We start from the raw sequence: 15,685 nt of genomic DNA, 5'->3' as shown, positions 1-15,685 counted from the left end.
GTGTGAAATGTAGGGACTATAAATGTGAGCCACCACTCCTGGTTATGTGGTCCTGGGGACTGATTGAACCCAGAGCTTCATGCGTGTTAGGCAAACACTCTTCCAACTAAACTATAGCCCCAATCCTATTACTTCTATCTACAGGAAAGAAACCAAGTCAAGGAGAGATGAATTAGTAGGGACATATGGTTTGTATCCAGGCAGTGCCTATGGCTGTGGCAGTAGAGATCAGTACTAAGAGTAATAGTTGACATCACATGATGAGCTACTCTCATTAATAATATGAACAATCCTGGTTGGTAAAGCAAATTCATCTTACAGGAATCAAGTAAAATCTGTAAGATTGTATAAACACAACCCACAGCAGTTACTCATAGAGCTAGAGGCAAAGCAAACCACTCAAACACAAGGAATGCTGAAGAGCTCTATAAACTGCAGGGCAAAGACAAGAAAAAACAATTTAAACCTCCTGGTTGCCCAGGAGGGAAATCAGGCCTGGCACTAGAAACCTAGCCAGCTTCCCCTTGGGTAGTGATGTCATGGACCTTGGAGGAGAGTTTACCAACCACTTTGCTAGACCAGCCTAATTCATAGCTGCATTCTAGATCTTATTCTTATGTCTACAACTAATTCTAGCTACCATTGCCTCACCAAAGAAGTTTCTCTACAGCAAATGCAGATGGTCACAGAGAGCCACAGCTGGATACAATGCAGAGATTAACTAATTGTGGGGAGCCAGGCCCAATGTCTGCATCTACAGAACAGTTCATCTATGACTCAGGGAGTATCAGTGGACAGAAGGCAGAAGGATTGTGGGAGCCAGAATATCAAGAAGTCTACTGTAAACCCATCTTTGCTAGAAATGGCTGTAAAAACAAGACTAACTATTGCGGTTTAATAAGGATCAGGATAAACAATTAGGCCGAACAGATGTTTATTCAGGGAGAAATAACTCACAACATAGAAAGGTGAACACCAACAGGTTCCTGCTTCCAAGAATTCCTCTGGATGTCCTCCTGTCCCCTAGCGGCTAGCAAGAGAGCACTCTCCCATGCCTCCTCATTCCTAGTTCCCCAGGTCACTTCCGCCTCTGGCTCCACCCCCAATGGGTGTGGTCAGTGCCACAGAAGGAGACAAAGTGAATATCCCACTACAACTAATAAATGGCAATATCAATAGATAAGGAACTACAGGCAGCTTTTGACTACTGAGAAAAGAGAATTGGCTTCTTCAAGGGATGGGAGCCTCAATGATTGCTCATTACAGAGTAGTTAGCCTTGAAACCATATACACAGCAAAAATGGACTCAGCTAGTTGTATTTATATATTTCTGCATATATATGTATGTATGTCTTATATACATACATATAGATATGTGTGTGTGTGTGTGTGTGTGTGTGTGTGAAGTTGGAAGCAGATGACTTAGAAGAGGCTAAAAGGAGAAGAACAAAAGGGAAAGTGATGTAATAAAATGTATAAAACTGAAAAAGAAACAAACAAGTCCTGATGTGGAAGAGTATTAGAGCCTCTGGGGTTATTTGTACATCTATAGTTTTCAGGAAGGTTCTCCTATCATATGTAGAAAACAGGAGAAAGGGATAAATCATCAAAGTTTGAGCTGAAATGTGCTTCGTTAACCAGTTCTACTTTTCTTGGTATTTCCTGAAGAAATCAGAACAATTAAAATCCATTCAATAGAATAATGCCAAATTTAAGTAAATAGGACATTCTACATTCATGAAGAAATACCTCAGTGCGTCCTTGGTTCTGTGCGCCATTAGTAGCTCTGTGTGTTCACCATTCATAACTTCTCTGTTTTCCAGACTCTGGGTGGAAACCTGGAATGAAGCAAAGCCAAAGAATGTAGACGCTGCACATACAGAGCTGAAGCTTGGAACAAAACTTGACTGCTGAGGGAGGAAATAGCTTCCCCCTGGATATACACAGTCTGCTCTCATTTGAGACTGGAGACAGGTGTTAATCTTCTCTGTGCTTTCAGTGTGTCCCTGCCCCCACCTATTTGGTTTCTGAAATGCTTCACAGGGGGTTTTTTGCACAAGGTAGTATGTTAAAAGCTGGGGAATACATCGCTCAACTTTCTGGTGCTCAGTCTTGGGTTCGGGGATTATATTTTTAACCAGTTTGAAAAGAAAAAAAACTCAAGAGAAGTCGCCAGTGCTACTAAGTAGTGACAACTGAGTCTTAATGACATCTATGTGCTTGCACTTAGCATAATGCAATGTAAGGGGGTGGGGGGGAGCAAATGTATGGACAAAACTAAATGTGTGGAGAAAAAAATGTTTGTTACCTGGCCATCCTGGAACTCTTGCTATAGATCAGGCTGGCCTCAAACTCAGAGATCCACCTGCTTCTGCCTCCTAAATACTGGGATTTGAGTCATGAAATGTGACCATGCCCAATTCTCCTGATTATTTTTTTAACATTTATTTATTAGATTTATTAATTTTATTTTTGTGTGAGTGTTTTGCTTCCACGCTTGTATGTGAACCATGTGTGTTTGGTGCTCACTGAGGTCAAAAGAAGTCATTGGATCCCCTGGAACTAGAGATATGGGTGATTGTGAACACACCAAGAATGGGTGCTCAGAATCAAACCAGGTCCTCTTTGGGAGCAAAAAGTGCTTTTAAATTCTAAGCCATCTCTCTAGCTCCCTAAACTGAATTTCTTTCTTTTTTTTTTTTTTTAAAAAGGGCATCTTTCATTTTAAATGGATAGCAACATTTCTAACAGTTGTATGTGTTTTTGTGAGATATATTCTTCTTAATTCAATTTCTAGTCTCCACATGGATAAATAAAAGGAAGCATAATCTATAAAGTTTAAGAACCCTTAATATTTTAAGGTAAACCATCTTTGAAGAGATAAATATCTGAAAGTTTTAATGTCCATATTATCCTTGGGAACGGGTTGATAATTTCAAACACAACAAACAGTGCAGAATTTGGACAAACAAACAAACAAAAAATACCTACATGGATTTAACAGAAGTCTGATGATCATTCATGTTAAGATATTTGATAAGCATATTTATGCCCAGGTCATTAGCTTTTTCTCTGTCTGTAGAACAGTGAGCCTTGTGTGTGGTTCTCAGAGACATCCAGAGTCTACTATGTTGTCTTTTAAAAGCTATATAAGAAACTACCCCCAGAACTTTATGGATTTAAAAGATATTCATTATTTCTTCTAGTTTCTGAGAAGCAGGAACAGGGAAGTTCTAAGATGAGATTATAAACCAGATGTCTGAAGGCCTGAAACTACAATCTTCTAGCTGGGGTACCCATGCCCTTGATGCTGCAGAATGACAAGAACATCTCCAGATGTGAAGGATCACATTATCACTAGTCTTGTTTTTCAATTCTGTTCATTTAACTACGACCATCCTCATGCCTGCACCTTACAGTTCTGACTGCCTTAGATTTGCATTAAGCATTGCAATCATGACGTGCGGTTCTTCCAGACTCATTTTGTTTTCCATGTTGGCTCAATATTCTGGGCCTCTTACATGTCTCCATCAATTTTAGAAGCAGCATGTCTGTCATTTTCAACAACCACTGAGTATTTGATAGAGAAAGCATTTAATCTATACATCTTAACACCATTTTAACAATATACATCCCTCCAATCCACCAACATTTATGTGTGTGTGTGTGTGTGTGTGTGTGTGTATAATCACCAGGATGCCAAAAAAATATAAAGTATTCAGTATACAGTTTTAGTTCTCTATCTCATTTGTTTTCTCTTTCTTCCATGTGGAATTTTCTTATTGATCCCTAACTATGACAGGGAAAGAATATACTTTCTGGCTCTAATTAATTTACTGATGATTAAGGAGTTTTCTATCTAGCTTTAGTTATATGACAAGTAAAGGCTCTATTTACATAAACACTATACTTAATGTACAATAAATATGGAAATGTCAATTACAATTTGAAATTAATACAGGGCCAATTGTAGTGTGATAATCTGATCAAGAGAAATTCTGAGATGACTACATTTTGAGAGTAATCATATCAACAACTACACCTTAAAGAGAACACATTTCATGCTGGAAACATGCTCAACAGTTAAGAGTGCTTGATGTTCTTATAGAGGATGCAAGGTAAAGTCCTAGCACCCATGTGAGATGGGGTATAACTGCCTAACCTCCAGACCTGGGAAACAGTATGTGTTCTACACTCATGTGTTTGTGGACTTGTGGACACACATTCCCACACACAGATCATTAAAATAAAACACATATCTAAATCTTAAAAGCTAAAATTCACATATAAGAGAATACATGCAGTGTTCATTTCTGGGCCTGGGTTATCATCCTCAGGATGGTTATTTTTAGTTTCATCCATTTAACCTGAAAATTTCATTCATCTTTTATTAATGGTGGCCATTCTGACTGGGGCAAGAGGAAATCTCAAAGTGTTTTCAACTTGCATTTTCTTGTTAGCTAAGGTTGTTGATGGGTTTAAAGTTTTTCTCAGCCATTTATGTCTCATCTTTTGAAAATTCTCTGCTTAGTTCTAGACACTGATTTTAAGTTGGTTATTTGTTTTCATGTGGTTCAGGTTTTTCTAGTTCTTTGTATATTCTAGATACATACATACATACATACATACATACATACATACATACATACATAGAGAGTAAGTTTCACCCCCCATCAATTCTGTAAGCCACCTCTTTGCTCAAATGGTGGTGTCTTTGCAAGCACACCTATACATGTATGTCTTGGATAACAGCATCAAAATCCTCTTTGCCTTGCTACAACTACCATAGAGAAAGAGGCAAAAACTACAGCACATCATCTCAGCTAACAGGCCATGTTTGTCACTTGCCAAAACCACTTCTGTATATTGCAACATCAGAATCCTTTAGTATTCTCTAGGGATGAGGCAGGAAGGTAGATGCTAGAGGCACTCCACAAAGACATAAAGCCAATGCAATTGACTCTGACAATGCTAGCATTGCAATACTTGAAAACTTAGGATAAATCAGCTGTATCTTATCACATTAAAAAAAATCATTTTACCCTCAAACTTCAGAATTATTGACACAAAATGATTAAAGCACACCAGCTTTTCTTTTACTCCATTACATGATGAAATGAAGAGTCACGAACTCACACCTATCTAAAAATGAAAATGAGAATTTTTTTCCCTCATAGCTTATTTAAATAACTTGGAGAAAAATCTGTAAAATCTTGACTTTTAAATTTGGAAGAAGAGGCAAAAATAACTCTGATTAACTAAAAGGTCGACATAATGGATGCTAAACAGCCTCCATATTCCTTAACTCCAGCTTGGATAAATATTAATTATGTGATTTAAAAATCCTGAAACTTGCCTCTAGAAATAGCAATACAATGCTCTATATTGTCTATATTTAATTTCTAAAAGAAAGTGATTGTAATTCCTATTTTTAATGCTATATTAAACTCATGGGTCAAGATGAGCTGCCTGGAATGTAAAGAGGATGGTGTTGTAAAGCCTGTCTTGTTTTCCCATGTTACGACCCTTTCTTTCCCAGCAATGTTGAAGAGGCGACCATGCTTGGCTACTCTAAGACTATCCATCACAGCTTCCATCACATCAGGCAACATATATGTGGCCCTTGCAAAAAGACAAGCTTAATTACTACATTTTAAAAAGAGTGGACATTTTTAGCAACACTTTCAGGATTGTGAGAGCATTAATGACAGCCAGAATGAGTTGGATTTAAACAGCACTGCACTATTTTTAGCTTTAAAATCAACACTTACACAAATATTCCCAAACCAATTAGCAGCAGCTGGAAAGTAAAGGTGTTTACATTTCGTTACCACTGGTGCTAACTACAGCAAGTGCTCAGGCTGCCAGGCACCTGGAGAGCAACTCTCTCTTCAGGGGTCACCACAGTGTCAGCACCGGGCTACTGCTCTGTAGTTCACAGTTTGTGCAAGTCCCTGATTCCACGTAGGAGAGAGTACAGTATTCACTATGGAGTAGTGCCACTAAGAAATGCATCTCACTCCTGGTGAGGGGGGAAAGAAAGTTGGAAGAAAAGGCTACCCAAAATCTCACTGTGTTCCCTGGTTGGCTATAACTGCTAAATAGTTTTATAGTTTGTTTTCTCATTTCTAAGATGAGAGCTATAGCAGATTTGTTTGTCAATAGACACTTCTCTGTGGCTTACAGGTGTAGGATACATAGGCTTGTTGCCCCTCCACCCCATATTTTTGACCATTTGCCCATAAAATTTGAACTACAATTGAATTATGTTTCAAAACCTCCAGTGCATTTTAAGAAAAGATTTGCATTCTGAGAAGCCAGCTCCAAGTTTCTTTTGAAAACGCATATGAATTTTAGAATGAGAGTAAGAGCAACGTTTATCCAGAAAAGATTTGAACGGGAGGCTACGTGCCTGGTGCTCATACATAAACATAATGTAAATTTTAAGATTAAAATTCTGGGCATAATTTCAGAATATTTGTTTTTACTTTTTAGAACAAAAATATCTTGCTAAAGTAAAAACAAACTGCATTTGCTATGCACACATTTGGAATTAACATGCATTTCAGTAGTCAGGAACTGTTCCCCAAACTCTACCTAATACATGTTCTTCATGCTGCAGGCAGTGCCTTGCAGTGGGAAGTCTCTGTTGGCTTTGTAAAACCATCCCTAAATACTTCAGTCTTAGCAACTCACCATGCACGGAATTTCCTACCCAAACACTATTCTATGTTATATCTATGGTGTAGAAATTAAGAAAACATTTAGAATGCTAAATTATTAGTTGGCTAAGATAAGTTTTTTTTTCTTCTTTATTTTGTTGTAACATGTAAACTCTAACAGGTATGAGAACCATCAAAGCCTTGTGAAAATGCACATTTCTGGGCTCTGCCCTAGAGTTGGGGCAGCTGGTATGGGCAGAGCCTGAGAGGTCTTGTTAACAAGTTTCTGATGTTGCCACTCTGGAAAGATAAAAAACACAAAGGAGCTTTAGAACACTGCATGGCAATGGTAGTGTGGGTCTAACTTCTACATCCAAACCCATTAACAATAGTGACTAGCCCAGGAAAGAGTGGGGCTGGTCTACTCTAGGCACCTATAGTCAGTGACTAGAAAGTTTATACTTATGGAAACTGACCCCAAAACAGTCAAATGACTCTACCCTCTTACTTGTTATAGTAATGACAAAACTGTGTTTCAGGATTCTTGAATCTCCATCGCAGGCTCTTATGATTATAATGGTGAGTGATTAAAGAATATAACCTAGCTAGGCAAATGCTCTCCCACTAAGCTGTAGCTACTACCATGGACTTTACCACTTTCCAAAGCTACTAAAAGAAAGTGTACTGGGTCTTAGGAATACTTTGGTTATTCCAAATATTCTCAAAATATTTCACAAATAATTAGATGTATATTAATTACAAACCTGGGTAGATTTATTGGTATTTTAATTTTTGCTCTATATATGAACACATTCAAAAATAAAAGGATTGTGAGTTGTCCAAGGTGAAGTCACAACAGTAATTAAGACCATTGCCTCCTAAAATTTAGATTTGCAATTGGATGCAAACATACTAGCTATACCTAGCCTGCATTCTCAAATTGATTGGATTTGAATCACGTAGGAGACACACTTCTGATCATATTTTTCAGGTGTTTCCAGAGATGTATCTCCTAGGTGATTCTAAATCCACACAAGTTGACAATGCAGACTAGTCACCACACCAGGAAAACCAGTATAGTAGTGGGATGCTGCTCTGGTCGCAGCAGAAGCAGAGTTCCAACCCAAGGGCAATGGCTGATGTGGCTAAGGAGCTGACAGAACCCCACCCCACACCCATTTCCTTGTCTGTAAAGAAGGAGAGATTGATTTGATTCATTCTAAGTATAAAATGTCTTTGCTGTACAAGGCACAGCTGTGTGATATAGCAAAGCAAGCAAGCCTCAGCTGAGCAAACACACACACACACACACACACACACACACACACACACACACACACACGTCATTTAAATAAGTGTTAATGTTTTCTGGAGTTGCAAACTCTCCCTTCCTGGGGCTATGCTTCTTTGTTCTCTTAACATAATCATGTCTATGTAATTTTAAGAACAAAAATAGTTGAATGAAAACTAAAACTCTCTGACATTATCATGATTCCCTCCTTTTCTATTTTTTTTATTCTTTTGATGGCTTTTTTCTTTTCTCTCACTACTAATAATAAGTAGAGTTAGAGTTTATTAATTAATATTTCCCAGAAATCTAAATTACTTTTGAGCAGACAAATAAAATTTAAAAAGCAAAAATCCTCAGATATGCATGTTATTTACATATTTTTACCTGATGAGGTTAGTTTATCTATGTTTGGTTTCTGTTATTTACCTAGGCAAAGATTTATAAGGTGTCCTAAATAAATATCATTTATCAAAACACTGTTGTGAGCTAACAGTAAGGATGGGAAGAGAGCTGAATTGTATTTTGGAAGATCTGAGGAGACTACACTACCTGGCTTGGGTATCAAAAGTTAAAAAGTTTCAAAATCAGCATCTCATCTACTCTGTCAGTCTTTCCATGGAAACCCATGCCCATGGCAATGTAACACTCACTCAGATACTCAAGTACTAACTGCTTTGCATCTTCAGAGTCCTAGATGTCAGAAGCTCAGCAAGGCAATTCTTTAACCTCCTTTAGGGCTTGATTTCTTTCCCATAGTCAAATAGCATTTCCATAAGTGCCAAACACAGAAGGAGAAAACAACATATATATTTAAATGTAAGACAAAGACAGACATGCTTTCGGTTCATCATTTCAATTCATAATTGGGTTCTTTTCTTCCATCTGGTTTCAGCAAAATTTCTACCAGTTTTTCCAGATCATTAAATTATGAAAATGCTCAGATGAGACAAGATAATGTTTATTGCTGAACAGCATAGCCATTTCCACAGGGTCTGCTTCAGAACACACCTGTAGTCCTGTGGAAGTATGTGCACACACACATGCATGCTGGAGCACACACACACACACACACACACACACACACACACACATACCTGCTGCCACCATAAAATACATGAGCAAAGGAGGGGTAAGCATCAGCTTCTCTTTCACTTGATCTGTCCTTTAAACTTCACTATGTGTTCAAATATTTCAAGTCCAGGCATGGCAAAATGTAAAACTGGATGATCCTACCACCTCAGTTGTAATTATCCAATGTCTCCTAGAGATGGTGGGTGTTAAAAGGCTTTTTAGAAGTAAGGGAAATTCAGTAGTGGAAAAAATAAACAAACAAAACTGTAACCTAATCACATTCATTTTGCTGAGTGTAATATATTTCAATCAAATCTGGCTCTACTAAATGTGCTTTTACATTGGGGCAAAGCTATATAAATTCAAGGGTTGCTTGGATCTGCCCAAGCTAAAAGGATGCATCACTAAAGAACTTTGCATTTGTGCATTCTTCATTCACACAGCCACAGACTGACTTCTCTGCTGGCCTCCTGATGATAGCCTGCACCATGAAAATGCATTGCTCCAGCTTTTGATGTATAGATATGCTCTATACTTGTTTCAGCACCCAAAGAAAAGAAAAATATCAGGAGGAGGAGGAAGAAGAGGAGGAGGATAAGGAGGAGTAGGAGAAGCAGAAAAAGCAGTAACATTATGCAGATTTGTATGCCTATTATACATTTTTCCAAATTCTCAAATTTATGGAATCAAGTTATTGATTCAATTATTGAATCAATAATCAAATTATTGTTATTATTTTATATATAATTAAATTCATACACCATCACAGTTCATGAATTAGGATATTCGAAGTACATTCCTGGTGCTTATATTCTGTAAGCATTGTAACTTCTTTTCATGAAGCTCAGAGATCCCCTCTCTTGCCTCTTGTACTTGTTCCTTTCCCATGACCCCATGTGTCTGTCTACACAGTCATTTTGCCATTCAATTTGTCATTCTTGTATTTCACTTCTTGCCGCCTCTATTGGAAGTTCCTGGTTTCAAAGATGAGTTCACCATTTTATAAGATCTACTGAAAAACAAAAAAAAAAAAAAAATTGAGAAGGATTTTCTTAGACAACCTAATATATTCTTGAAGCAATCTCCGGAATGGCATCTCCTGAATGAGGGCCAGCAGGAAAGATACAGAAGCTGCATGGAGGGAAGAAGTGGGTGGGCCAGCCTCAACTCTGTTGGGATCCTACATCATGTGACCACAGCTTGAGGTGATGTGCAGATCTCTGACCTGCTGAAGAACTCTAGCAGGCAGAGAAACATTTTCTTTTTCTCACCTAAAGCAAACATAAAAATCCAGTGGAGAGTTGGGAGAGCCATCCTTTAAAAGTAGTTGTAAAAAGACCAGGGGTCCCATGAAGAAATCAACATGCATTTGCATCTAAATAGACATGTGGGCTACTTTATTGGTACCAGGTGCTCTACCATGAGTCAAACTATATTAATTCTTTCCATTGAGGGGACTGCACTGACCCACTGAGAAGATCTCACAGTTCAGTCAGTTATACAGAACTGAAATATCAGCTCACAGAAAGCAGTGGCTTCATCTGTTGAATTTAGAGTTTAGAATGGTGATGCCATGGAGTCTACACTCATATGTAGATACAGCTGTCCCATAGATTACTCTGGCTTACTTGGCAAATGCCCTTCCATACTTCCACAGCTCCCCTTGTTTGGGCCACTGAACACTCTGCACAGTCCACATCTCCGTCATTAAGGGCCAACGCCTCACCCTAGCCCAGCCCCAAGAAAGCACTATATGACACTGACATGGGAAAGGCACTACTATGTTCACAAGTCTGCCTCATCTCATTCTGAGATCATTGAGATATGGAAGGTGTCACATTTGTCTTTATGAAGCTGCCACTTGGCAGGAACCTGAAGTGCAGTGAATAGTCATTGCACTTGAGAGGTGCATTGGCTTGGTGGAATTTTTTTTCCTTAAAGACTCTCAGGTAACTTTCAATAGGAGAAAATATTTATGATGTGCATAGTACTAAGCAAACCTCAGTGTGCAGAATTTTGCACGAGACTCTACAGGGAGAATGGGAGAGGAAGATGTCACTGTCTTTGCTTTCGAAGCTTCAAGCTAGCTGGCACTATTGCCAGAGGCATCGCTGGCAAGAGTATTTAAAGTACAGTTGAAGGCTGGTCTTTATTTATGGATTGAAATAACTGAAGTAAAAGAGAACGCACTGATTTGTACCTGGGTAGTTGTTTCTTTATATATGCTCTTATATTTTATTTACTATAGTGTAATTTAAAATGACTTTCATTATTTATAAAATGTTGTTAAAGTAATATTTAAAACCACCTAAGTCCCACAGCTGCTTGGTTCAACAGGGTCCTGCCAACTGGGAAAAAAAAACTCACTGCACTGCAGCCTCCTGATCCAGACACTGACAGGGGCTTTGGAGAGACTGTGGGAATGATTGGCTGGAGGTGGCCCCAGTGCCAAACCCCACTGCTGCAGTGAAGCCCAATTGGAATTTCCTTTCATCAGTTTTCAGCTTGTGGTGCTATCTCACATCATGCCAGTTACTCCTACTTCCTCAGAGATCTTAAAACTAGACCTCAAGACCTTCTTCTCTAGGAGCTCTCTATTTCAGAAACACCAAAGATAAGCCATGTCAGAAGCCACTAACAGGACACACCACATTAGTGATTCCTCTTGCACAAAAGATACATGTCTGCACAGATAGGGTGCTGCACACAATTACAGGGCTTTCCCAACATATACATCTGTATTATGATCCCACAAACTGAGCAGGGACCACTTAAATGCTAGTTTAATTGCATATTTTGGGAAGAATCATAAGAAATTGGTGGAACTGAAATTATAATATATATTTTACACTGCCTAGCAGAGTGACTGTAATATGGAAATGATATCCAAGCAGGGTGAGCAGTAGATGTGACAAACAAATGGCCTGAGTGGATGTGATCAGGGAATTCCACTGACATGGCTGCTCATCTACTTGTCAGAATTGCCAGCAGGAGAGAGGCACAGTACAAATATCCCTTCAAAATTTGTCAGCCAGGGCCACAGCTTACTGGATCCACAACTCATACCTAGGCACCTCCCAGTGTAAGTCACATTGTGTGAAGGTAAATCATAAAGTGCTCTATGTTCTTGCCCTCAGGTTTATATTCAGTATACACTAAACTTCAAATGTAAATTCATGCGGTTACCTGTTCTGCACTACTCCAGTTACTGGCTACTTTGTTTAAAGAATGAAACCTTGGCCTCTAATGCTTACATCTTTCCCTAAACCCAGGCTCAGCCAATTCTAGAAATATGTAGTGAAAGCATACTGTAATTAGATTCCTTAATTCATGTTTTTTTAATTGTTTCTATCAGACAATGACGATTTAATTTAAATGTCATTTCTAGATGAATCCACATCCTCATCTAGATTTTCTAAGTGGACATTATTAGCAGGCGATTCTGTAGGTTAAGAAACTTAAGAAATGTAAAGTGGCTAGTGAAATGAAATTAGGATATTCTACTTGGTGTAGAACACCCCCAAATGAATCTCTCTCTGGGCTTCCCTCCCCAAAGTCATTAAGATAGTGCCAGCATTCAACAGATCTTCCTAAACATCAGTGTGTCTTCCAGCTTGTGATTTATGACAAGAGGAAGCCTTCTGAAAACACCTTGGGTTATCTGAGTTCCATAAGCTTAGTTCATAGTTCATATTCATCTTTTAAAAATATTTTGTGTGTGAGTGTTTATGCCTTCACATGAGCATCGGTAACCTCTGAGGCCAGAAGTATGAGATCCCCAGGTGGGGGAAATACAGATAGCTGTCACTGTCTGACATGTGTACTGGAAACTGAAGTCAGCTTCTCTGCAAGAGCAGGACATACTCTTCCAAATCATTTCTCTAGTCCCAGTGAAACTCTCATTTAAGTTTTATTGAATGAATGAGTAAACAAACCAACCACACAACCTGACATCTGATTGTGTCACCAAACTGCTCTCATAGTCCTATCAGAGAAACATGCTTTTTCATATCCAATGAGAAAGTATAAGTAGTCACTTGGTTAAATGTCAGTTCACTATAGTTCTAAGTACTTGACTATTTCTTAAAGTATTATCTTAATGAATAGTAAGAACAATAACAAGGAACGATTTAAAATTGTGAAAATAATAATTTTCAAATCCGCAAGAGATAACTTATACAATGCCTCATGACACAACAAAATAAGTCCTCCAATAATAATAATAATAATAATAATAATAATAATAATAATGAAAGTATTCTAACCCACATTTCCTTTGCTCTGAATGAAATAGATTTCAGTTTACTCCAGTTGGGTTAAGGTTTCTGCCATAGCCACCATGTCCCTGTCATGGCCATATCTAATCTGTGTAGTGACGTCACAGTTTTACAGAGCCATCAAAGTTGCACAAAGAAGTGCTTGCTCCTGGCAGATAAGGGATTTTAAAGCATATAAACTCCTCTCTTTCCCTTGCATTACTCCTATTGTAGCTGAGCTCACTTTGGTGATATGGCTATACAGAATACCACAAGTGAGTTCATGACTTCTAAGGGCAAGCTCAGTGGATGGACCTTTCAGCATTTCACAGCAGAGGGAATGGTACCAAGATGAAAGACTTGTCAGCTTCTATAATTGAAGGGATTGTTCTTTTCTTGGTGACTTTCTTCTGATGAATTAATCAAATGATTTATATAATAATAAAGAGGCATACTCAGTTTCGTTTGTGTGCAGATGTATGTGTACACAGATGTAAATGTCTGCAGGTTCATGCATGTGCAGGTGTGTGTACACCTTTGCATGTGTGTGTGTGTGTGTGTGTGTGTGTGTGTGTGTACACCTCAGAGGACAACTTCAGCTGCTAATCCTCAGATTCTATCCACCTTGGTTGTTGGTGCTGTCTTTGTTTGCTTGTTTATTTGAGACATCGTCTCATGCTGGCCAGAAATTCACCAAATAAGTTAGTAGTAGGCTGCTGGACAGCAAACCTAGGGGTCCACCTCCCTCTACCTCTCCAAACTGAGATTCCAAGTGCATACCACCACAGCAGCATTGTGATGCATGCTTGTGTCTAGGCACATGTGCTCAGCACTGAGATTAAATATGGTTTAGGTTTTGCACTATTTGGAGTGATTTGCTTTATGATGTTAGCAGTGATACAAGGAAGTCTGATTGACATAAAAGGTTGAGACTGAGAAAACAGACAAAAACCTACAATAAAAAGTATAAGTCAATAAACTTTTTATTGATATGATGTGAGTTTATTCTACTTGTTTCCAGAATTTTTGATTAAAGATAGGAAATTTTGATGGTTGAATTTAATTAGCATATGTCATTCTTCTTGTGCTTTTTTCCCCCAGTGTCCTGGATTGGACCCCGCACCTTCCAGGCTAGACCAGCCTAAAAACTACTGTACCCCTACATTCCATGCTCTGCCCCGTTCTCTGCATGTTTACAATCATGGCCCCAATGATATAAAATTAGACCATTAGCAAAATTGTTTTTCCCATTATTATTCAAAGCAATTCAGTTATTTTCCAAAACCAGCTTATCACATTTCACTCACTATTTTACAAAGCAATATACCAAACTATTTATTTTCTTTGTATTCACCTGAATAATTCAATCCTCATTGTACCCATGCATCTAGACTTTGTGTCTTACCTTAATTAACTGATTTCATCATTTAAGCTTGAACCTGTCACATTTTAATTTTTCCATCAAAAGGCACTTATTGTACAATTGTCAAAAGTATCAATGAGTGTGCTTCTGCCATTATGTTCAGCCTCCAATAGGGTATCAGTGATAACTTCTCAGTGATCAGGTCCTAATGTAAAGATTGGTGATCAGCCCAAGGCATATGCTTGTGATGGTTCAAACTCAGTTGTCATTTTGTTTACAGTTGGAACTCTTCAGGACCCAGTGGCAGGCTCTGAGTCACATTCATATGAATGCCTTTGCATAAAAATAGCTCTAACTTTAGAACTGCTGTGAACTGGAATAATTAGCTTAACCCTGTAGTCTCCTCTATTTTCTGCTGTTGTATTTGAAGTTGTATTTTCAGAAGTTTCTAAGTATGAATTCTAGTCAGTATATGACATCCATATGGAATGATAATGGAGTTCTGCTCCTTTCTGCCCTGGTAACTGGTGTTGCTGCAAACCTGAGTGGGTTGTTTTCTGATTGATGCTATTGGGGGGATGTGGCCTTTGAAAGGTCTACTACAAACACTATTGAAGAAAATACTCATCCTGTAAAAATCACCTTCCTTCAAAGCCTTTCACTTTTTCTCTACTTTTAGATAAGGTGATACCTTAAAACATATTCCTAACTGAATTTTCTTCATTACTGAATCTACTCATAAAAGTAGGTTTTATGACATGTAAAGGTCTAGTAAAGTTTGTACTATTTTTGTCTATAATCCTGAAGAGAACAAGAACAACAACAACAAAAAATTTAAAGATCAAATGGCGTGCTTGATGACTTTAAAAAAAATAGCTAAGGGGCTAGAAGCACTGTAAAAAGTCAAGTTCACGGCCCTTCAGCTTAAGGACCACTGATATAGAAGAAGAAATGAAACCGCTAATTTAGACATTACATGTTACAGGATGGACAAAGAAGGGTGACAGTTTTAATTAGCAGAACAAGTTAACAATTTTTTTTC

At 38.2% G+C, this 15,685-nt stretch overlaps 1 protein-coding gene across 1 annotated transcript in view; it reads right to left on the bottom strand.

Moving 5' to 3' along the window:
- The window catches only part of Pard3b (par-3 family cell polarity regulator beta), a 948,779-nt gene that overhangs the window by 479,704 nt on the left and 453,390 nt on the right, over window positions 1-15,685 (bottom strand). Inside the window, 1 exon segment of the mRNA XM_051190339.1 lies at window positions 1,750-1,838. Within this exon segment, the coding sequence (XP_051046296.1) occupies window positions 1,750-1,838 (89 nt within the window).

This window comes from Phodopus roborovskii, unplaced genomic scaffold (genome assembly GCF_943737965.1).
Source record: "Phodopus roborovskii unplaced genomic scaffold, PHOROB, whole genome shotgun sequence".
Lineage (NCBI taxonomy): Eukaryota > Metazoa > Chordata > Mammalia > Rodentia > Cricetidae > Phodopus > Phodopus roborovskii.
This window is presented reverse-complemented; position numbering and strand designations above follow the sequence as displayed.